This window comes from Rattus norvegicus, chromosome 15, assembly GCF_021556685.1.
Source record: "Rattus norvegicus strain SHRSP/BbbUtx chromosome 15, alternate assembly SHRSP_T2T, whole genome shotgun sequence".
Taxonomy (NCBI): Eukaryota; Metazoa; Chordata; class Mammalia; order Rodentia; family Muridae; genus Rattus; species Rattus norvegicus.
Window position 1 is genome coordinate 8,020,847 of NC_141548.1, and position 25,087 is coordinate 8,045,933.

General features: G+C 42.4%; 1 protein-coding gene across 2 annotated transcripts; it reads left to right on the forward strand.

The window, feature by feature from the left end:
* Positions 1 to 9,050: 9,050 nt before the first annotated feature.
* On the forward strand, positions 9,051 to 24,759 carry LOC134482254 (uncharacterized). 2 transcript variants are annotated; one of them, XM_087586770.1, is made up of 6 exons: positions 9,051 to 9,129; positions 20,116 to 20,314; positions 21,572 to 21,664; positions 22,415 to 22,574; positions 23,959 to 24,090; positions 24,533 to 24,759. In XM_087586770.1, the coding sequence occupies exons 5-6, from the start codon at positions 23,978 to 23,980 to the stop codon at positions 24,732 to 24,734; spliced, it is 315 nt and encodes a 104-aa protein (XP_087442896.1). In that variant the 5' UTR covers positions 9,051 to 9,129; positions 20,116 to 20,314; positions 21,572 to 21,664; positions 22,415 to 22,574; positions 23,959 to 23,977; the 3' UTR covers positions 24,735 to 24,759. The 2 variants fall into 2 exon arrangements, with proteins under 2 accessions (XP_087442896.1, XP_087442895.1); XM_087586769.1 differs by lacking the exons at positions 9,051 to 9,129; positions 20,116 to 20,314 and having other exon boundaries at positions 21,507 to 21,664.
* Positions 24,760 to 25,087: the final 328 nt, after the last annotated feature.

The following is a 25,087-nucleotide window of genomic DNA, read 5'->3' on the forward strand; positions in this document are numbered from 1 at the left end:
AGTGTGTTTTGTGTGAGTTTGTGTGTGTGTATGCATGTGTGAGTGTGTTTGTGTGTATCACTTAAGATCTGGGTATTCTATGTACTGATTTGGCCTGAGAATTATCCTGTGTCAATTTCCATGGCATGATAATGATGAGGGTGAGAGCCTCACTGTGAGCAGTAGAACATTTCACATCTGCTCAGGTGGACGCACATGGGAATCTCCTGGTGCGTGTTATGAATTCTTTTCCCTGTAAATACTGTTCATGTTCCTTTGGGTTTTCATGTAGCAATAGATTCTATGATTGAGAATTGTTACCTAAGAACAGGAGAATAGTCTTCATGGGCTTACGTTGGAGCCTGGATTGTGACACAGGGTCCTCGAATGTTCTTGGCAAGCTAGTCTATTCCTTCAAACCCCCTCAGGGAGCTCAAGGAAATCAGCTCCCTCCTTCTGTTTCCTGGCACTGCTGTCTCCGTGTTCACAATAATAAACTTAATAAATATCAAATGACCCAGTACCAAGAAGCAAGGGCGTGGCATGTCCTAGGCTGGGATAGTTCAGGATTCAGTCTGAATTCATGTAATTCTTGAATCCTTCATTCATAATGTTATTTCATCCTTGGACCATGCCTTACCACAGGAACAACTTTGAGTCTGAGATGCTCACGATGCAGCACCAGGAAGTGATGACCGACATGAAGAAAATGAGCGAGCAGGTCAATAGAGCTTTGGTCAAATGTACACACCTCACACTGGAAAATGACTGGTACTGGTGAGTAACTTACAAGGTTGTGACCCCAGCACTAGGCACAGCATGTGTCAGCCCATTCTTATCTTTGAAGTAAAGTGAGGATCAGGCTTTTTAGTGTTTGAAGCAGACCAGGAAGCCTGTGTCTAAGGAAGGCTCTAGGACACACAGGACACAGAAAGATTGGCCTCCAAGCGACATTCTAATAAAATGGACAAATAAGCACACATGGGGATTAAGTCCTCTTCTGGGAAAAACTTGAATCAATGGTGTCAGGTTTTTGAGAAGTGCCCTGAGTCTTCTGGAATGTGGCTCTTTTCTCCATTTGACCTGTCTCTAGGTCATGCTCCATGGCTACTGTGGACTTGGACTATAATCTTTGACTCTCTTTAGATCAGGACCCTAGAAGGAGTAATGGACTTGGAGATGTGGGAGGAAGTTGGAGACTGGCTGGGATTCACCATTTTTTCTTTGTGTCTCAGACGCAGCTTCTGCCCCCTCCTAACTGAGTTGTTTGAGCTGAAGAACAATGCCCAGAGAGCACGGCATGAGAACAGGGAGCTTTTATGGGAACAGATTGCACTGGAAGAGTCTATTAAGGAAACAACAAGGTTCTGTGGGGAAGCCAGTATGAAAATCCGTGTAACAAGCAGCCTCAGGTAGGATGAATTATGCATCAAGGGCAGGTTTTCCTGATATCTAAGCATAAACCAAGTCAAACCAGTTTAACCTTTCTCCACCTTATCCAGACACTCTCCTAGGTCTCATCCAGTTGTTCATCTCTTTGAACATTTACAAAACTTTCTGTGATGTTAGCTTCATGCAAGAAACTGGAGGATTGACAACCAAATCCTCCTGCTCAACTAGAAAATGCATTTCCTTAAGGGGGATCTGTTGATCACACACTGCACACTTACATGCCATTATGCTAGAGGGATGCCATGAGGTAGCCGTCTTTGTAGTGCACAGAACTGATTAGAGTTCAGTTCAATTGCCAAAAGAATGGCTCTCATTGTCAATTATGATGGGGCTTGTGGACTTTCTCTTCTTTTCCCCATACATTGAAAATGGTCCCTTCTGCCTGTCCAAATCGTGGTTTCTAGTGACAGAGCTTGAGAAGCAGTTTGTCCGTCCTGTTTTATGTCAGTGTTTTAGTGTTTTTTCCTGTGGCTTATGTCCTGGAGCTGACTTGATGAACAGGGATGTAGGAAAGACTTCTCTCAGGGTGAGGGTTTGTGTGAGATATGTGAGGATTAGAGGGATATTTTTGTCCAGCTCTCTCAACCTAGTGTGCCCAAGAAGTGCATTCTCTACACAGGTTTACTCTATAAGGGAGGGATAGCAGTGTCTAAGCTCTCACTTGACACATTTCCTTTGCCTAATCTGTATTCAACAACTGTTCTTCCAGCCTGATGGCCTCCCCATTCTTTTCTGCTTCTCACTTATGATTTCTGTTCTCTCTCTCTCTCTCTCTCTCTCTCTCTCTCTCTCTCTCTCTCTCTCTCTCTCTCTCTCTCCCCCTTCCCCTCTCCATCTCTCTCTGACTCTGTGTGTGTGGGGGGGTGTTTTTTTGTGTGTTTGTGTCTGTGGGCACATACATGTGTGATCATGTTTATGGCTATGATGCATATTGTACTTTGGAAGTTGTTTGTTTTAATTGTTTGTGATATGGGTGTCTTATATATAGAAGTGTGTGTATATGTGTGTTTTTTCGCATGTGTGTGTGTGAACTCATCAAGTTTCTGAACACAGACACATATACATGTATTTATATATATTGTATAAGTCTATATGTGCATATTTAGAAACATGTAAAAGTATACACACACACACACACACACACACACACACACAAACACTCAGAGAGAGAGAAGAAGAGAAAACCTAATCTTTCCAATTACATTTTAAACTGTTCTTAATGGGGTCTTGATCACTATTCAAACTATTTAAACTGGGAAAACTATTCATCAACATTGACATTACTTGGAGAAAAACTCAGGAATAGGGTACAGGGATGTGAGGAGAGGCTGCTGTGTGAAATCCATGTACCTGAGTGTGGAAACTGATGACTGAGGGCTCTTCTGCCTTCTTTGCTCTCGGTGTATAGTAACACTGGAAGGTCATGTGGCTTGTTGTGTCTTCTCAACATCCTGGTTATGTTAATCATTTCCTGCCACCACTTTCTTTACAGATTGGCCTAAACTTGGTTGAATATACCTTGGCTTTGGAGTTTGGCCTGGAATTTGTTATTTGAAAGATTAATTTGCTTAGAGTTGAATCTGCAAGCAGAAGATGTCCAGGAGTTATGCTGAGGTGGAATCACATCTTTGCCTCAGACAGAAACTTAGGCTCAAAATAGTCCATAGCACTCACCCTGTGCTGTGTTGTGGCACTCTTAAACATTGTTATTCAAAATCATTTGATCTGAGTGAAAATCATCTGTAAGGAGGGTTTAGAACAGTGAGACCCTCAGACATTGCTGGAGGTGTCAAATGGGTAGCCCTGTGAGACACCATGTACAACTCTTGTGAAAGTTCAACCTTTTGACACAGCGATTCCAGAAGAAGAAGTAGGTGTGAGCAGAGAAACTGGGGCACATTAGTGTTGTAGGGGTTCACCTCAGAGCAGCCATGAAGTAAAATTATCCAGATGTCCACCAGTCAGAAAGTGAAAAGGTACAATGTTGTCCAGCCCTTCCATGGACTGTGGCTGAGTTTGATTATACCTGCCAGCATTTGGCTTTGAATTAGCCTTCTCTTACTCGAATTATATCTGATAGCATCCCAGTACAAGTTTTACCTTGGATTGTGGTTATGGAGATTTCCTAGCTGTTTGTGCTGGTAGTTTGGCTCCCCTGTCAGGTACTGTATGGTAAAGGGACCTCATATTGGAAAATGCAGCTCACTTTGCATGCACTGGGAAACAGTGAGCAGAGGACTGAAGAGGCTCACCTGCCCCCACCCAGTGCTCTGTTGCCTGAAATCAGCCTCCTGTGCACAGCCATGTGACCTTGCTAAGGAGGCTTGGCTAACAGGCCTAGATGTCACATTTCTAATTTCTGATTTTCATGGGAATACACTTTATTGGCTGAGCTGTCTTTAGGCTATGCTCACTGTGTACTTACCCCATTCCAGGTTTTTTTTTTTCTTATGCCACAATAGTAGACTGGGTGATCTCTTCTATTACCATTAACTGGGAAACTAACCACATTCTGCAAAATACTCTGCTTGTATGTGTGAACAAATATAATTGGGTGAGTTCAAAAGTGTGTATGTCTGGGTATCTGTCTGTCTGTGTCTGTATACATGCATGCCTCCATGGGCAATATAATCTTCTAATGACCAGGATGAGGAGAGCATGGAGGAAAGTCTGCAGGAGCCCCTGAATCAGCAAAAACTGGTCACTGAGCAAAAGGCCTTGTCTGAGAAGATGCAGCATCATTTCGGTGTCACTGAGATGATTTGAAAGCACAGGATGAGAGGACCCAAGTAGATTCCCTGTACTTATAAACTGTCTTATTGGGTGTGTGACTTTCTCCATAGTTCTCAGCATCTGTCAGCTAGGAGCAGATCAGAATATTATTCTTGTCCATTTTAAAAGACATTCCGTCCATGAAGTGTATGTGATCCATAGAGATTCTGGCTAGTGTGTACTGATCCCTCCAGTCTGAGCTCTCTAGTATTATCTGAGCCCAGTGCCTTTAAGTCTCCCCACAAATAGTTTTACGATACCCATAAACAAAGGAGTGGTATAGTTTATTGTCTGCATGAATATGTGCTTTAGAGTTCAATGCCTACCCTCGGCAAGATTTCCATGTCGCATATTCTTGCCAAATATAATATCACTTCAGTGTGCTTGTACTTCTTGCGATATTGTTTCTCTGGGTCTTTGCTGATATTGAGGTTGTCAAGTGGACCCCAGGCATATTCCTGCACTGGAGGAATAATAATAGTCTTCATTTCAGAGATGGCCGGGTTTCCAAGGCCTTCCTATTGTTTTCTAGTTTGTTCATATCTCTCCTCAACTGACATTTAGCCATTGCTACATGATATTAAAATATAATGTATATGTATGATTGGATTTATCTGCTCTCCACTGTTCAATTTTTAGCAGTTTTAAAAGCTGAGAAAATATGCAGGCCTGTGGGATCTCTTCCCCTTCTCTCTTGGGCATGAGAGAATGACCTCAGATGAAAGATCATCCTGGATTATCCTGCTGAATTGTGCTGCTGTGTATGGGATAAGTGACATGGCAGGTCCTCACCAGGTCTTTTCCACCCCTAGGTCTGAACACTGCAGCAGAAGGTTTCCCAGGGCACAGAGCAGGACTACAGCTCTCAGAGACAGAACTGTCCACCAGGAGCACTGAGGGTGCAAAGATTGACACCACCTCCCCCATCTCAGTCCTTGTAACCATAGCAATCTTGGGCTGCATTTGAAAGACCTTGAGATGTGGCCTGGAACACGCCTCACGTTTAACCTCTTGACGACTTGTCCATCAACAACCAACCACCCGGAATGAGGCGTCTACATTCATCTTGAGGAGATTTTTACCATCTTACCTGCCGTTCTGCTGTGTTTGCAAGGCCAGCAACAGGCTGGAGTTATATGTTGAAAACTGTGTAGCAATTGAATGCTGACTAATTTACTTGTTATATTTGATATTTAGTTTGAAGTTTGGTTTTATGCATTTGGTTTTATTTGTTTAAGTTTGAAGTTTTGTTATTTATTTGTTAACTTTAGTTTTTTAATTAATATGCTATATTCCTAATGCTATATACATTGAACTCATTGACTCCCCACTTTAAAATGTTCTTGAATAAATTAATGCTTGCCTATAAATAAAAATGTGACCTTTAACCCTTCACTCACAAGACCGTCCTGAGTCGTCTGTGGTTCTTCCTCCTGTAACAGCACAAGTGTAAGGCAACAGTGGTGTTCTGCAAGTCTCATGCAGCTTAGGCTTCATCATCAGTTCACAGCCAGCCAGAGCTGCACAGGAACCTGTGCTCTTGATGTAGACAGTTTGTCATGCTCTGTGGAACCCACTTTCATGATGAAAAATATCCTTGCTTTATCCTTGTGCTCACAAATTTAGCTTCCTTTATAATGACAAACAAAGGAGAAACACAGAAGTATTTCTCTAATACCTTAGAGGAAATAAAATCATTCCGTATGGGAATATAGAAAGCGATCAGGACACATGGAGCTGTATGCCTCTGCATTCCTTTTTATACAGCATCGGTTATGACTGCAGATTTATTGAATTCCAGCAAATTTGGAGGAACGATACTTTTAAAATTTTTATTAGACACAGTTCTTTATTACATTTTAAACATTATTCCCCTCCCTTGTTTCCTTCCTTAAGCCCCCATTCCCTTCCCTCTCCCTACCCCATATGTGTATCCCCTATACATCCCCCTTATTGTTCACCACTATTCCCCTGCACTGCCCCTGGAACATTTTCTATATTGTTTTGTTGGTTTGTTTGTTGTTATTCTTTTTCTCCCATTTTTATTAAATTGGGCATTTCTTATTTACATTTCAAATGTTATTCCTTTTCCCAGTTTCCTGTCCATCAGCCCCTTAGCCCCTCCCCTTCCCGTTCTAAATGGGTGTACCCTCCCCGTCCAACCCCCATTACTGCCCTCTCCAACATTCCCTACACTGGAGGTTCAACCTTGGTAGTACCAAGGGCTTCCCCTTCCACTGCTGCCCCAACAATGCTATTTACTGCTACCTACGCAGGGTCAGTCCATGTGTAGTCTTTGGGTAGTGGTTTGGTCCCTGGAAGCTCTGGTTGGTTCTTATGGGGTTGCAAGCCCCTTCAGCTCCTTCAGTCCTTTCCCTACTTCCTCCAATGGGTGTCCCGTTCTCAGTTCAGTGGTTTCCTTCTGGCATTTGTCTCTGTATTTGACATGTTCTGGCTGTGTCTTTCAGGAGAGATCTATATCCGGTTCATGTCAGCATGCACTTCTTAGCTTCATCCATCTTATCAAGTTTTGGTGGAGATATAGATATAGATATAGATAAAGATATAGATATAGATATAGATATAGATAGATAGATATTGATAGATATAGATAGATATAGATAGATATAGATAGATATAGATATAGTAGATATATACATAGATAGATATGGACCACCTGTGGGGCAGGCTCTGAATGGCGTTCCTTCATTCTCTGCTCTAAAATTTGCTCCCTATCCCCTCCTATGGATATGTTGTTCCCCCTTTAAAGAAGGAGTGAAGCATCCACATTTTCATCATCCTGCTTGAGTTTCATGTGGTTTGTGCCTTAGATCTTGTGTATTTCGAGTATAACCAAGAGGCGAGGATGCAAAAGAATCAAATGGATAGCTTGACGCCAGAGGTTGGTGGTGAACACCAGAGGGAAAGATCATTCTTCCAGAAACAATTGGCAGGTTTCTGGTAACTCAGCTTTACCAGACTACTTGTTTCGGTCCACAGAACTCTCTCAGTTGCCATCAGCAAGGTATGTTATACCCACATACACTGGACAGTGTAGAAGGAGATGTCAAAGCCAGATGTCACATTTACACCTATGTAAATAAAAAACAGAGATCATTTACCCAGAAGGATTGCATACAGGTAGCCAATGCTCTGATAAATTATGGGAACCTGAATTAACTGACACATGGCCTCCTAGAGTAAGATAAAAGTACCTGCTTGTTTTATTGATACCTTTTCTGGGTGAGTAGAAACTCACTACATCAGACTGAAACTGATCATAGAGCAACTAGAAAGCTCTGCTAGGAACTTTCCCGCTAATTTTGCCACTCACTAGGAATGCTGCCATATAATAGCCCAGCTCTCACGGCCAAAGCCTGTAAAGAACAGTCAAAGATTTATGCATAGTTTGGAGTCTTTGTTGTGCAGAATTCTGGGCAGGTGGAAATAATGAACAAGATGTTAAAGGAAACACTATGGAAACTTTCATTAGAGTCCAGGAAAGGTGGAAAGGCTCTTTTCTTATTTTGGGCCTGCTGTACTCCATACAAGGAGGGATTGAACCATAGAATATTATGTTTAGAATACACCCCCCATTGCTTCTAAGTCTTAGAGATCAGCACTTGGCAGAATTCTTCAACTATTTTATTCTTGAAATCCTGTCCGTCCAGTTCTCTGTAAAGTCTATTACTTTGACTATCAGAGAGACCCAGTAAACCTCTAAATCTATCAACAACATCCCCTAATTTGGACCTAGTGGTAGTGAACCTGCATGAGCCAACTGGGCATCAAAAAGGACAATGAAAGCAATTTGCAAAGGACCTACGTGGCGATGTTTTACACTCTTACAGCTATGAGGTTAGGTGGAATTTTAACATGGATTCCTCACAACTAGGTCAAGAATATAGAAGCCACAGATGACAAGGCCAAATAGACTCCCTCCAGAACTTCTGGACCTATTAAAGTTGAGCTTTCACCTGACCTCAAGCCCTTCCACTCCCTGCCCAACCTCCTGGATCTTACATTTGGCATGAATACAGGATCATGGTCCAAACTCTAACACCCTCAGGCCTGGCCCTGGGACCTCAGGAAGGTGGACACTAGAGAAGAGACGTCTAATGGAACTGCAGAGGACCAATCTCCGTCCACGTTGTCCTTTGCTCACTGATATCTGGTTATTTTTTGGAGAAAGGATTTGGAAGTTTATCATCTGAAGTAGGTGCACAACATTTAAAGTTTTATATTCACTGTGTAACTGGGTTCACTATGTTACCAAGATCATTGCAACAGAGGGATGCGAAACAGAGACTTTGTGAGTACACATCCATGAATATGTGTAAAGAAAGACACCTTGGAAGGAATGCACAATAAGAAAATGAAATCCAATATCCAATAAATTAAAGGTCTGGAGGGAAATACTGACTTTTGGGAAACAGGAAAACCTAGGAAATTGGAATGTATGTCACAGGAATGGATCTGGGAATAAAATTATTATGGAGAAGACTCTTCCACCCCATGTCCCGTGATGTTTTCTCCCCATGCCAAGCCCCTGACGAAATCTGCCCTTTCAGAGCAGGTAACTACTAATGGAGCAAAGAGAAATCTCTAGCTTTAGAGGGAGGAGATATGGAAAGGGTTCCAGTGTGTCACTGGAGAGCCTCCTGGAGATGGCACCTCAGAATCTGGTCACCATAAGGAAAGCTGGTTAGCAGGAGGCCCTGGCAGTTCCCAGTGACGTCGTCAGTAGACCCTTCCCTGAACAATCTCTTGTATCCAGGAGAGCCCTAGCATCTTCTATGATGCCACAAGTGTTGTGGTGGCACCAACTGCCTGTGGGATATTTCTTCAATGCCTCCAGATTTCACTAATCAACCTGTTGTCCAGGCTAAGCAGCCGTTTGGGAGAAAGAGCAAAGAGCATGAATCGGTGAGAGTTGGGGAGAAGGAAGCTGGCCTTCTGTCTTGTTGTAAAAAAGGAAGAAATAAATGGTCCTTGGGAAAGCTCAGTGAGCTCTGGGCAAAGGGTGAGGAGGTTCCTTGAGGAGATGGCCTTGAGCTGAGCCTTCCAGGTATGGAAACCCAGAGCCGGGAGCCTATAAGAAGCAGCTGGACTTCCCTGCTTGTTATGGTTCCTGGAAGTCAGAGACTTTACATCATTAATTTCTCTGTTTCAGAAGCCAGTTGTTGGGAAGGGCACCACTGTTTTCCTGAGAAATTAGGGCTTTTACTCCTTTTACTTAGAAGACAAAGGTCCTTAGGAAGAAGGGAGAGACTAGTGTCGTATCCTTGGCTCAGGGCTGACTGTTCCCCTTTTGGATTGGTTCAGTTTGTGTCTGACACTAATATCTGGGAGAGAGAAGAACTTCTAGATGAGACCTCATCATCTCAGGCTTTCCACTCGAGTTATTCTGACTGCCATTCCCTGATAGTGGTCCCCTTAGATTTCTGAGTCAACATGTGTGAGTGTCATGCAGTTTTCTAGTGCAGTGAAGAACTGTTAGTCAGTGAACCAGAACTAGGACTGGCTCCTTCCTGACTTCTCTAGGTGTCCTGAGCAGTAAGTAGGGGAACTAAACGACCACGTTCTACCAATACAAGGCATCTATTACTACAGTCCTGGGATCTAGAGAGATCTATCCATGATTCTGGGCATCTCCATAGCAACTGAGTGCTGATGGAGTTTTCATCCTGGCTTCTATACCTCAGACTAGGGTGTTCTGAAGTCAAGTTCCATCCTGTGCAGCTGTGAATATGCCTGAGGAGGCTGTCTCCTTGGTTTTCTGAAGCATTGCTAAGGGAGCCAGAGGAAATCAGCACCCGCTGCTCAACAGAGCTCTGGAGATGTTGACATTCTCAACGTCAGCTACATGTTAAACTGGGTCAAAAGATCACCTGTCAGGTCCATTCTTAAATATCCTACAGGGTGCTAGGGGTGGACTATAATGAAGTAGTATGCAGGAGAGGCGCTGGCCCTCAGCTGCTACATATCAGTGTGTGTGGGAAACACCTGAACTCTTCTATTACAGATCAGAGAGATGAGCTGCAATCTCATTCAATAGACTGTGTGCATTCCTGGGGTTTGGCTTTGACCATGCAGGTCTGTTGTCTCATACTTCATTGTTCATGTGGCCACGTTCTGGGAAAGCACCACTCACAATTGTTTCCCATCCTCCGTCCTAGGGTCTTAGATTTTAGCACAACACTTCACATCTTACCTTCTAGATCCAGTCCTAACTTTACTTCAACATGCGCGTCTCCATTATCCTTGCACCGGGTGTGTGTGTGCGTGTGTGCGTGTGTGTGTGTGTGTGTGTGTGTGTGTGTGTGTGTGTGGTTAGTTTGCATACAACTTTAGGGAAACTTGCCACTGAAATCCTCTAGGAGTCTATGTAAGTAATCTGTAAACTGTGGATGGGGCAAAATCCAAATGCTCTCCCGAAACGTGGCCTTCTAGAAAGAGTAGCATAAACTGCAATAAAAAGATACACTTGAAAGTAAAACTTGGAGGAAATGCCCTGGCTTATCTACATTATCACTGTGAACTGTGACATGGCTCTCTTGGCTTCTGTGCCCAGACATGAGGGCTCTGAAGCTATGCTGCCTCCTGTGAACTGTGAATGAGCTTGTGTCACACGAAGCATATGAATGGAGTGAGAAGACAGTAGGAGGACATTGTGACACTGCCCTCCCAATGGAGACATGGAAGTGTTGACAATCACAGTGGGTGAGTCTCATGCTGCACTTTGAGACCCAGCCACGCTACGTTTCACCTGTCAGCTCACTTCCTGCACATCCACCACAGGCCAAGGGCAGGCTCAGATGAAGCTCTGTTGATGACAGGCGCTGTCCCTTGTGAGCTGCATCTCAGGGTATGCGGAAGACCATTCAGCCTCCTGTGATATGGGAGAGCAGAGTAGTAAGAGGCAGGCAAAGGGGACAGTTCTGTGTTTGCTTTTCTTGGCTACCATAACTACATCTTCCAGGCTAAGGGTTTGGTCATGGAAGTCTGCTGTGTCACTTTTGTAAAGGCCAAGCTGTCTGAAGTCTCAGTAACACAACTGGCTCCAGGCTGCTTTCTCAGTTACTGGGATTTACACGCAGTCCTTCGTACCTTGTCTTCTAGAACCACAAATTCTTGTCTGGCCTCATATGGACAAGGCATATTTTCTCACTGTCTCTTTCTAGGGACCAGTAGGAACACACATATTGGATAGCCATGCTTATTGTCTAAACTGGCAGGTGTCCATGTAGGGCATTAGTGGATACAGCATCATATCTCAGCATCTCTTACTGTACGGGTTGGAACAGAACTCCCCCATCTCATCCTGGGTGATGATGTAGATTAGACCCATCAGATTAAGTAAAGAATTGAAAAATATTTCCTGGGGGGGGAGTGAAGTGGTAAGGAAATCATGTTGCCGTCCCATAAATGCACTGCTATGAACAAGCTTCAGACAGCCTGGGAGGATGCAGCCTGCAGCAGAGACCACAGGCCTTTGGTGGAGAATGATTCAGTTCAACACTGGGAAGGGAGAAGGATGGTTGATATTGTTCCAGAAGATCTCACTGCCTATAAAAAGAGTTTCTTCCAGATCAGTGAATGATTCTTGTAAAGCAGCTCCTGGACTGGACTACTGAGACCAACCATGAGCCCTCCAGACTGGTGCTTTCCAACCAACAAACAAAAGTATCCACTCTACGAATGATACATAGATATATACACAGAATACGAGATGGATACAGAGTTTCTTCAGTTCCATGAATGAGGGATTCAGCAGGTGAGATGGCTCAACAGATAAAGGTAATTGTTGCCAACTCCCTACACCTGAGCTCCTTCCTAGGACCTACATGATTGAAGGAAAGAACAAACGTCTCACAACTTGTCCTCAGATTTTTATGTAGTTGGGTTTTTCCGGTCTTGGTCCACAGAAGCAAAGACATCAGGTTTTCCAATCACATTTGACACGGGACCAGTACCCTCAACCGAATGTTCCTTCCTGGAAAGCTGCAGCCTGTCAGCGTGGCTCAGTGGTTTGTGAACTGCAAGTTCCCATCTGGGAAGGTGGTCGTGTTCATCCAGCCCACCTGCCCCTATTGCAGAAAGACCCAAGAAATCCTCAGTCAACTGCCTTTCAGTCCTGGTCTTCTGGAGTCTGTGAACATCACAGCCACTAACAACACCAATGAGATTCAAGATTAATTACAACAGCTCACTGGATGGAGAACAGTTCCTCAGGTCTTCATAGGTAAAGAAAGACTGCATAGGCAGACGCAGCGATCTGATCTCCATGCCACAGAATGGAGAGCTGATGACCCGGCTGAAGCAGATTTGAGATCTTCAGTTAGGAAAGGGGTGCAGGCAGAGCCCATGCCGAGAGCCATCATCCAGCCATTCCGACGGCCAGTGCCCCTGAGAGATGATGTGCATCACAGAGGATCTCACTACTTTTTGGTGATGGGGATTTTCAACAAATTGGCTTTTATTTCTTCTTTTCCTCAGTGCTAAAACCTGTTGCTATTTGCCTCTAACCATGGGGCTGAGAAGCTTAACAGACCACACTGGCTTTTCCACTCTTCATGTGCTGACACGTCTCTGCCTCTAAGCCCATGTTTCCCATCCAGTTGATCTAAATCCCCATTGAATCTGTTTCTGGTTTCCTGCCATGCTGGTCAGCTCAAGTCATTTTGCAGAAGTCCACTTCCTGAATGGTCATTAAGTCAATGGATATTGTGAATTTGTTCATGAGCCACATTCAGGCCTTTCCCTCCCTCCTGCATGCATCGTCCCACTTCTCCATTCACAGCCCTCAGCCAGTGTTCTCAACCTTGCCCTCCCACAACCCACAGAGGTTCACACCTGTATGAGCACGCTGTTTGAAAAATCAGATGAAGAACTTTAGCATACTTGGTCCTCACTGTAGCCATAATAACATAGATGACAGAGCTGATGGTTCATTCATCTCTATTCATAAAGGAGATTAAGAAAATCCCAAGAAGTTTTATGTTGATCCCAGTCAGAGTACCAGCAAAGTCAAATATGAAATGCAAAATTGCAGAGCTCTCCTTCCAAGAATATCTGTATCAAAACTTGTTTGCAAAACACTGTCCTAAATAATTTCCTCCATTCACACTTTGACATTTTGTTTTGATGTCTTGCTATGACATTTAAGTATCATGGAACTGTAGGTCTCTTCTCTGGTCTCCAGTGAGAAGGACACATTCCTAATAATGATGTATCTGTAGATGACTAAAAAAGAAAAAAGAAGATCAGGATTAAAGTTCTGGGTTAAAGGTGTGACTTCCTACCTCAAATATCCAGATTAGAAGTAAATTTGAATTTACATTAAACGGAAATCCCTCACAGATTTCCCCTCTACTTTTGTGGTTTGGTTAGTCTCAGATGAAGACAATTCAACAACCAAGAATAACCTTTAGAGTCAAATTCTCCTTCTCACTAATATTCTTGAAGAAATGGCACACTAAAAGATCAAAAGGAAGGGATGGTTATAGTGAAAAGCTACATCTGGGTCAGCTCTAACTCTCTTAGTCAAGGTGACTTTGGATTCCCTCCTTAATGCCCATGGATTGCTCACATAGGACTCTGTAGAGTGTTGTTTCTACTGCCTCACTTTAAGCTCTCGGCAGACCAAGCTATCAACCCTGCCCAGGTTTCTTTGGATTGCACATAAAAGACACATACATTAAGATACTTTTGATGAGACGGCTCAGTGGCCAGGTTCTTCTAAGCCTCCTCCAAATAGGATGCCCTCCTTTTTACTCCCAGCTCAGCACCTCTAAATCTGCCCTCAGCTCAGTTGCTAAGTTGCCTTTGGTCATAGCTCAGCACCCAAATCTGCTCTTAACTTTATTGTGTTTATAACCTCCTGGCCGCTACACCAAGCCCAGTCTGGGAGACCATCAAAGGCCACTCAACCCTAGATATCAAATGGCTGGTAGCTCTTACTCCCTCTGAAGTATTAAATCCCTTCTCCTCTCCTGTGTCTCCTAGCCTGCCTGGAGGAAAACTAGAAGACCTGCCTATGCCACCCAGCTGGTTGGCCAACAGCATCATTATTGAACTATCAAGAATCAGCGTTCAAAGGAAGATTCCTGATCTAAGCATCAAAACCACACCCTACAGGACTCAACGCCTGTCTCTGGTTTGTAGTGGGAGATAGAGTAGTTAGAATTGGATAATTGAATTTCAAATAATTATGATAGATATGTTACTAATTACGCCTGGATAAAAGGCTCCAAGAGAGTGGTAATGAGTAACATGTAAGGCAAAAGGGAAAAAGCCCTAATGCAGCAAACACAGTGGACCTGCCAGAAAGACTGGGGTCTTTCTGCACATCGGAGTTTGTACTTGAACTTCTTCTGACCATTTCATGATCACTCTAAGAAGATCCTAAGAAGAATAGAACAAAAAGAAAAACAAAACAAAAGAAAAACAAAAAACCTAAAACAGGAGGACTGAGGGAAGATTGCTTGAGGTCTTCATTGTTAACTACAACTACAATGGCTTTCAATGCAAAAATTATTTATTATTTTACTTGAAGCTTCTGTCTGGGTCAAAGAAACAATATTTGGAAGCAGCACCACCAGGAAACTGGAACAAATAATACTATAGAGCTCACCACTGATTATTACCATGGTGACTGAGGGGACAGCAGAGAATACTGGTGTTAGACAATGGGTCTTTTGGTGTTCTAGATGCTTGCAATATCTATGACTCTGAAATGAGTTAGAGCCATCCTGAAATCATGACTAAATGGACTCTTCCATTTCTTTGGAGCACAAGATCTGTCATCCAATTGACTGACTATGATTAGTACTTGGGACCTGGCCTCTGTACTAAGGCTAAGGCTTCTGATGGAAAATCCTTCACCAAAACAGTGAATGGGCCATGGTGGTGCCAGCCAACAACCATGCCCTGCGTCCACCCTGCAGCCTCCAGAAGAGGTTTGAAGAGGTCAAAGTTACCAACATTTTATCTGTGGCTTTGACTTGTTGTCACTTTTTACTTTAAATAAAGTTCGATTTCTGTCATAATTCCTTCTAATTTCTTCCTCACATGAAACTTCACTTGTGACCTCAAATTCTATTCATGAAGTGTTACTTTTCTCTGGAATAGGCTAAGGTTTGTATTTTCCTTTTATACCTTGCTGTGATGGCTAAGTGTAGCTGTCTAAATGGTGCATTCTTGAGCAATTGACGCCATCAGAATGGCTGGCAGGCTGTGTCTTTGGCATTTTCTTGATGGCAATTGATGTATGGGGACTTAGCCCACTGTGGGTGGTACCAGCCCTAGTAAGGGGAGGAGAGGTCATAGAGAAAGGTAGCTGAGCAGATGAATAATCAGAGTTCCTATCTGTTGTCAAGCTGCTGCCTTGTGTTCTTATCTCGTATTCCATTGATGATGAACTGTAATTTATGGGGTGAATAAAACCTTCACTTTCCCACATTGGCATTTTTATGTTTCCTATAACAATAGGAAACTAATTTGAACATTCAGAATTTTCTTGAGATCTGCTCTGATAATCCCTCCTCCTGAAGGTTTTTAAATCAATAAACACAGTTCCTGGACACTCTAATCTGTTGAAATATTCACTCTGCCAACCGCATGACACTGCTTAAGTATCTATCACATTTTTTTCTCATGACAATTTTTCCTTCCTCTTTTTTTCTCTTTAAAATTATATTTCTAAACATGTTAGCTCTTTGTACTTTAAAAGTTGTCCTTTTTCCCATAGTAGAATATTTATATTCAAATTCATGCGTTTCATAAAAGTGGGTGATTTATTGTAGTAAAATTTTCTAATCACTATTTATTGTATTAATTTTATTAATTCATCAAAAACTGACCTTATTATATTATCTACTTATCCATAAAGATATAAAAGCTTTGATTTATTCAAGTCTTTAAGGTCTTTCAGAACATCAGTTGGAAAGTTCTTATATGTATTCAGGATGGATCATGGGTACTTCCTATGTCTTCTTACTAATAGTATGCTTTATAAGTGTGCTTATCCAGGGTGTTTTGTTATATATTTTAAGAGTATTTTGAGTAGAATATTTCCCTAATTTCTTTCCCATGGTTTGTTTTTGGTATACAGGAAAGATAATGAGTTTTGTGTGTTATTTTGCATTCTACTACTTTAATGAATGTATTTTCAGCTATAAGAAACTTAATTTTTTAGAGACAACTTGTCTGTTTAGCATCACCTCTAGCTAGTTCATAGTTGTCTTTGCATTAAATATTTTAATCCACATCATTTTATTTTATATTTTCAAATTATTATGAGGGGAATTTTTCCCAGATTTTCTCATGGTATGAATTGGATTGGCATAAAGGAAGGCTAAGAAATTTTGTGTGTTCACATTGTATTGTGCTTTTATGAATGTATTTATCAGTCTTAAAAGACTGTGATACATTTTTAGAGTTTTTAAAATAGAATCAGGTCATCTGTAAATGAGGACATTTTGACTTCTTCATTTTTCATTTGGGTTACCCAAGTTCACCACCCACCACTGATGCTTATTGTCATTGATTCCACTTTTCCTCTGGGTTTCTCTCTTGTCTCTTTTCATTGTTGCTACTCCCCCCGCCCCTTGTCCATCCTTCCCTGCCTCTACCTAGGTCCCTCCATCCCTCTGCCTCCCATGATTATGTTCTTCCCCTTCTAAGTGGGTTTCAAGCATCCACAATTTGGCCTTCTGACATGTTACCCTTCATGTGATCAATGATTTGTATAGTGGGTCTTCTGAACTTTTGGGCTAACAGCCATTTGTCACTAAATACATCCCATGTTATGTCCTTTTCGATCTCTGCTACTTCACTGTTTTCCAGTTCCATCCCTTTGCCTACAAAGGTCCTGCTGTATTCATCTTTGATACCCGAGTACTGTTCCTCTGTTTAAATAGAGCGCACTTTCTACATTCATTCCTCAGTTGAGCTGAGGTCTATCGTGGTTCTTTCCAGCATTTGACTAATATAAGTAAGGCTGCTATGAACATATTCAACCACACGTCCTTGTCATATGTGGATCAGGTTTGAGTATATGCGCTGAAGTGAGTGGTAAAGCTGGGTCTTCAGGTAAATCTATTTGCATTGTTCCCATTATCCTCCACATTGATATCCAGAGTGGCTATACAGCTAGTAATCACACTAACAATGGAGGAGTGTTCCACTTTCTCTACATCCCAGCCCAATCTGCTGCTGCCTCAGTTTTCTATCTTAGCCATTCTGATTGGTGTAATGAAGGATCTCAGGTTCGTTTTGATTTGCCTTTTTCTGATAACTAAGGATGTTGAACATTTCTTGATGAGTTTCTTAGGCACTGAGATCCTCAGTTGAGAATTCCTGGTTTAGCTCTCTGACCCAGTGTAAAAGTCGGGTTATTTGTTAGTCTGGGAGTTTACCTTTTTGAGTATTTTGTTTATTTTGAATGTTGGCACTCTCTCAGATGTAGGGTTGGTAAAACTCTTCTACGAATCTGTAGCTTGCTGTTTTGTCCTACTGGCAGTGTCCTTTGCTTTAAAGAAAGTTTTCAGATTGTTGAGATTTCATACATTTACTGTTGATCTTAGAGCCTGACTCTTTGGTATTCTGTTCTGAAAACTTTCTCCTGTGCAAATGTGTTCTAGAAACTTTGTGACATTTTTCCCTTCTATTAGCTTCTGCATGTTTGGTTTTATGTGGATTTCCTTGATTCACTTGGACTTGAACTTTGTAGAAAGAGATAGAAATGGATCCATTGGCACTCAACTACATGCAGACCACCAGTTAGGGTAGCATCATTTCTTAAAATGCTTTCTGTTACGTTCAAAATCCTCAGTCATCAGGGAAATGCAAATCAAAACAACCCTGAGATTCTACCTCACACCAGTCAGAATGGCTAAGATCAAAAACTCAGGTGTCAGCAGATGCTGGCGAGAATGCGGAGAAAGAGGAACACTCCTCCACTGTTGGTAGGATTGCAAACTGGATAACCTCTCTGGAAATCAGTCTAGAGTTTCCTCAGAAAATTAGACATTGAACTGCCTGAGGACCCAGCTATACCTCTCCTGGGCATATACCCAAAAGATGCTCCAACATACAACAAAGACACATGCTCCACTATGTTCATAGCAGCCGTATTCCTAAGAGCCAGAAGCTGGGAAAATACAGATGCCCTTCAACAGAGGAATGGATACAGAAAATGTGGTACATTTACACAGTGAATACTACTCAGCTATCAAGAACAATGACTTCATGGAAATCTTACGGCAATGGAAGGAACTAGAAAATATCATCCTGAGTGAGGAAACCCAATCACAAGAAAAGACACATGGTATGCACTCAGTGATAAGTGGATATTAGCCCAAAATCTCAGATTACCCAAGATGCAATCCACAGACCACATGAAGGTGAAGAAGGATGACCAAAGTGTGGAAGCTTCAGTCCTTCTCAGAAGGGGGAACAAAAATACTCACAGGAGGAAGTGTGGAGATGAAGTCTGGAGCAGAGACTGAGGAAAGGCTACCCAGGGACTGCCCTAACTGGGGATCCAGTCTATATACATCCACCAACCTCAGACAATATTGGTGATACCAAGAAGTGCGAGCTGACAGGAGCCTGATATAGCTGTCTTCTGAAGGCACTGCCAGAGCATGACAAATACAGAGTTGGATGTTTGGAGTCAACCATTGAACTGAGAACAATGGAGAAGGCAGAGAAAGGATTGAAGGAGCTGAAGGGGTTTGCAACCCCATAACAACAATAATACCAACCAACTACAGCTCCAAGAGACTAAACCACCATTCAAATGGTACACATGGACAGACCCAGGGCTCCAGCAGCATGTGTAGAAAAAGATTGGCTTGTTGGGCATCAATGAGAGAAGAAGCCCTTGGTCCTGCGAAGGCTCTATGCCCCAGTGTAGGAGAATGTCAGGGCAGGGTGGCAGGAAGGGTTGGGTGGGGGGGAGAACACCCTCAGAGAAACAGGGTGAGGGGGATGGGGTAGGGGGATATGGGTGTGAAACAGAGAAAGGCTGTAACATTTGAATGTAACTAAAAACATATAAAGAATAAAAAAATTTAAAAGGCATAACAAATGCAAAAGGTTGGGTTGCCATTCCATAGTCGTGATGTGTTTCTTCTGTGAGAGCATACTGGTTAACTCACTTCTCTATGACGGTCTTCTTATTTGAAAGTAAATAATGGGATCATCTGTGGAGTGGTTGGTAAAAATAAAAGCATTGCCTAACATGAATAGGTTCCTCCAGAGCATGTGTTTAACATTCTAGGTATAGAGCAATTAGCTTGGGGGATTAAAAACAAAAACCAAACAAAAAACAACATCAACGATTAAAATAAATTTTGAATGCTGGGATTAAGGTGTGTGCCAACTGTGATAGGCTTTGTAGATATTTCTAATAAACAAACACAGGTCCTGTCACAATTCTAGCAGTCGCTAGCAGAGAGAGCTGTGAGGTAGTGTGTGCTTCTTCCTTCCAAGATACCCCATGGACTCAGGCCTGCATCCAGTGAGCTGGAACGAAGAGCAGCCTAGTTGAAACTGCTGATGTGTTGATTACCTGAGACCATATGAGTTAACTCTTTTTCATGCCTGTTTTGCTTATTTGAAAGTAAATAATGTGATCATGTGCGGTGTGGGTGGTAAGAATAAAATCTTTAACATGAAGAATAGGGCCATGAAGAGTGTGGGTAACATTCTAGGTACAGAATAAATAGAGGGAATTACCAAAGAAAACAATGGGAATTCTAACAACAATTGCAAAAAAAGAAGAGAAAAAAGGAGAAAAAAACTTTATGGGTGCTGGGATTAAAGGCATGTATCAACACTGACCAGCATTGTAGGTATTTCCAATAAAATATTAACAAACAAACAACCCTATTACTCTTTTAGCAATTGCAGCAGAGAAGACTGAGAGATCGTGTGCTGCTGCCGCCATGCCAAGATTCTGTAGCAACAACTTCCTTGGTGATAGGAGCCTGTATGCAGCAGGCCCCTTGGTGGGCCTGTCATCTCACAAAAAGATGCTTCAGTAATCCAAAAGATTGGACTCCAGTATACTTCAGGCCAGGAATGAAGCCAGCTACCATGGGTAAAGAACAAGGGAAAAATTACATTGGAAAAATATGTGCCTTATTTGGAAGAAATGACCCTAAACTTCTAAGGCGTCCACCATCTCCACCCCTCTGTTTTGAGCTTTGCATAGCGATGATGTCCAACTCCAGGTGGGAGTCAGAGGCAGAGCCCTTCCCAGAGAAGCCATACATGTTTTTGTCTCTAACATCTGTGAGGTTAGGAGGCGTCATAGCACAGACTGAGCACACCTACGATAAGAACACAGAAGCCACAGATGACAATGTCAAATGGACTTTCCCCTGAACTTAGGGACCCACTAAAATTGAGGTTTAACCTGACCTCAGGCCATTCGACTCCCTGCCCATCCTGCTGATTCTTATGTTTGTTAGGAATAAAGTATCAAGGGGCAATCCCCGATATCCTCATGACTGGACTTGGAAATTAAGGAAGACAGATATTGGAGAAGTGATGGCTATCTGGCTACAATGGAGGACCACGAGGTCCAGGTTGACCTTTACTCACTGATGACCAATTTAATTGTCTGAGTGTATTTGAGAAAGGGAGGATGTCCAACTTAATATGTAAAAGAAGGGACAGAAATTTATGATTTTATATTTGCCCTGTATCTGATCCCCTATATTCCCAAGAAAAGGGAGTTTTTATTGCAAGAAGTAGGATTATTAACCGTTGACTTTGTGAAATACGTGGACGTGTATGTGGAAATAGTCCTGGCTATCAAGGAATGCACAATAAGCAAATATTATTCAGGTTTTATAAAATTAAAAGTATAGGAGAAATATATTGGCCTCTAGGAAACAGGGAAACTTTGGGAATTGGACTGTATGTATGTGCATTGTCTCAGGTGTAGACTTATTATTGAGAGAAATCTCCCTCATTTATGGTCCCTAGAGATTTGGATACTAACAAAAATCTCTTATCCAATTAAGGGTTGTAACCAACTCTCCCCATCAAAAGCATTGATGACATCCGATGAAGCAGACAGAAATATCTAACTTTGGAGGAGAAGTTGTCAAAGGATATTCCCTGGGTCACAGGAGAGGCTGCAGAAAAGGGCCCCATAGAAATTGGTTGCTTTTGGGAGAGCTGGGTAGCAGGTAGGCCATAGAATTTCCCAGTGATGTCATCAGTAATGTCTTCCTTGGACAATCTCTTGTATCTAAGAGAGCACTAGAATCTTCTGTGACGTCACCAGTGTTGTGGTGACACCAACTGCCTGTGGGATTCCTTCAGTGCCTTTTGGGTTCACAAACAGGCATGTTTCACCGGCTGTTCAAGCTCGTTCAGAAGGAGAGGGGAGACCAAGGAGAGAACAGACCGAGGCAGAAGAAAGCTGGCCTTCTGTCTTGTAAGTACGGAAGAATGAAATCATTCTGGGGAAGGCATAGTGAGTACTGGGTAGAGTTGGGGAACTTCCTCCAGGAGGCAGGTTTCAGCTGTGCCTTTCAGGAGTAGTCCTTACAGGCAGGAGCTTTGGAATTTGTCAATTGCAGACCAAGAGTCAAGAGTCCTGGTGATTAATTTGACAGAGAGCCAGGAATTGGCAGGCCTGCAGCTTCTTTTCTATGAGCTTTTTAATTTCTACTGCCAAGGAATGCCAGGAGGAAGCCCTATGAGGATAACAATGTGCCCATTCATGGTTGGGTGCTGAAGCACTTCATCCTCTAGATTCCTGTAGGTTACTAAGTCTGTGATGACAAGAACAAGGAAGGATGCATCCCCTAGTCATGAATTGAGGTCGCAGACACTTTAAGCTTGAACACACGATTAGGGTTTGATGGTGCTGTGAACTCCAGGATTTACCTGCTCCACAACTGATATCTGCTGACAATGTCCCAAATCTTTATGTCTGAGGTAGATTCTATCTTTCAGTATGAGGGATCATGTAATAGTGAGTGAGGCTTATGTATGGCAATGGAGGTTGGGAAGAGGGAAATAGCTTAAGAGTCCACATTAGAGATAGCTTTTCTTCTCTTTCAGGGATTCAACAAGTCTCCAGCCTTTCCTCTTCCTCAACCTCCTTTTTGAGATTCAGAATGGTCTTTTCTGCCCATGGGCTATCAAATATGTACATTCACTTGTGTTTATCTATCTACAGGGTTTATTCGGAAGGCATAATCAGAAAATTTCATCAGTAACCATGAAAAACGTATAAAGAAATTGGAGGAACTACAATCTGAAATCCAGAAGTGTAAAATCGAGCGGGATGAACTTTCTCGAATCCTGGACCTTTATGTCAATGATGGTTTGAACTACAGGTAGTCATTATGCCCTGTAACCTATTGAGTGTCTGTGCTCTCTCTGCTAAGCCAAGATTTCCTCACATCCAGAAAGTGTTTCACCTCTCATCCTGGACTTTAAGGAGCCTTGGCGGGTGCTGGCCTGTGAGAGAAGCTAGGTGCTGTGTGTTTAGGGTCAACCTCTCTTGTACTTGACCCTGAGCTCCTTGGAGTTGGATTGGATTTTTTCAACAGCTGGAAGGACCTGCTCACACTTGCTGCATCTAAGTGTGTGAATGAAATGCCTGAATGTCCTCACTCTTACTCTGATTTTGGTCGTTATACACTGATTCTATGGCACCTCTATGATAAAGTTGGCATTCTAATTATGTTTATATATGGGTTGGTATGTATGGGTGGATGTGAAAGTATTTGTGTGTGTTTTGCTCAGGATCAGGGAGTCTGGGACCTTTGATTGGGTCTGAGGATTTGTTTGATGAACAGTTTGCAGGTCATGATAGTGATGAGTCCATGGAGGCCGTCATTGATCAACAGAGCACTTTGCTCCTTCTGTTTACCTTGCTGGCACATAGGGCTCTCCTGAGGGGAGGAGGTGTTATGAATCCTCTTCCCTGTAAAAAGTAGTTACGGCCTCTGGGAGTCATGTAACAAGGATTGAGAATCTCTGCATTCAAAACAAGAGAAATGTCATCACATCTTTCTGTTGGACCCAAGGCTATGGCACAGACTGGAGGAAACATCTTATACTTCTTACACAACTATTCAATTACTTCATGCTTACCTGGCCAGATCTTGAAGGTCAGCTCCCTCCATTTGGTCCCCTGGCTCTGCCGTCCAATGCCCAGGATAATGAGTTTAACCAGCACCAATAGGAAGGAGCAAGTTTGTGTTATATAAATTGGCTTAGGTAGTCCAGAGAACACTCTGATTTCACTTATTTATTTATTTATTTATTTATTTATTTATTTATTTATTTATTTATTTTCCTGCTTTGAATTTTCTTTTCTTTTTTTAACTATCCAAGGATGGTTTATTGTGACCTAGAAAAGGTCACTGTGGGAATAAATTCTTGGCACTTGTTATTCCCAAACATGCAGCTCTCAGACTTTCCCCCCTCCTATACAGAGGGTCTTTGTAGGACGGTATCTCACTAGCCTTTTAAGGAGCCCTTATTTCAAAACAAATGTGTGCTGATTTGCAGAGAAATATTTTCTATGGGAGAGTGATGGTTTGAGTCTCACTGTTGTGTTTTTGCTGTGGTCTTTGAGTTTTCCACTTTCTTCCCTAGCCCCCATTCCTTGAATTTGAATTTTTTATTGGGTACTTTTTATTTACACTTCATATAATTCTGAAATCATGAGTTCAGACAGTTATTTGTTCCTTGGGTCATGTTCTAACACAGGCTGAGTGTTGAATTGCCAATGCTTAAATCCCAACATGAGATGAGAACGATGGATATGCATAAGATGACCAACTGGATAAGTGATGCCATGGAGAAGTACAAGGAGCTCACACAAGAGAACAATTCCTACGGGTGAGTCACTGACAGAAAGGAGACCCCAGCACTAGGCAGGGAATACTTCTGTCCAGCTATGACTTTGAAAAAAGATCTGGGATCCATGAGAAACACATGGGAAGATTGTATAGCTGCTGGGTCTTCTATCATCCTTCAGAGGGGATTGGCCCTCTACCTGCCAATGGCTTTAGAATACCATGAACACATAAGCACCCATATGCACCATTTCCTCTGCTTTGATGTATATATACCCTCTAGTGTCAGGATTTTCTGATGTACTTTGATTCCCGTGGACTGCGGACTCGGGATTTGACCTGCCTCTAATTGGTGCTAAAATGCAAACTGTGGCTGTAGTCTGGAGATGCCTGGGGATGGGGCCCTTGAAGGGATGATTGTACTTGCAGGAGTGGCAGGCAAATAGAAACTGCCTGGGATTTACCATTATTTGTTTTTGATTCAGCATCAGAAACTTCCACCTCCTGAATGAATGCAGTGAATTGAAGAAGAATGTAAGGATTTTGATGAATGAGAACAGAAAACTGCTGGTGGAGCAGACTGAACTGCAAGCATCCTGTGAGGAGGGAAAGAGGTTCTGTGAGGAGGCCAGCAAGACCATGTACACCGCAGATACTGAATCCTTGTGTCCTGTTACTTTTGAGTAAATCAAATGTATCCTTGTGAATCAAACAGTGATCTCGAACTCGTCACTCTTAAGAACCTTCTTTATTGAAGTGTGATGTAACCTTCTGAAATCCCACAGCTCTCAGGCAGATATGGATCTCTGCATTCTCACAGGGATTGGGAATCATAATGACTTCCCAGTCAGACTGAGATACAAAAAAAATTGTACTTTCAGTGTAGATTGTGTGTCCAACTCTGAATATCAACTTCATGATGAAAAAAAATCAATGCAGTATCCTTATCAAATATTTAGTGACCACTAAAATATACTCTTTTGTGGAAGAGAGTGTTGAACATATTAATGGAATATTCATCAGGTGTTCTGTAGTATCTC

What these genes read in the sequence shown, in the direction of transcription:
- LOC134482254 (XM_087586770.1), top strand. Translation starts at nt 23,978, where the DNA reads ATGCTTAAATCCCAACATGAGATGAGAACGATGGATATGCATAAGATG. An exon ending in CAAGAGAACAATTCCTACGG is followed by an intron (nt 24,091 to 24,532) that starts GTGAGTCACTGA and finishes TTTTTGATTCAG; the next exon opens with CATCAGAAACTTCCACCTCC.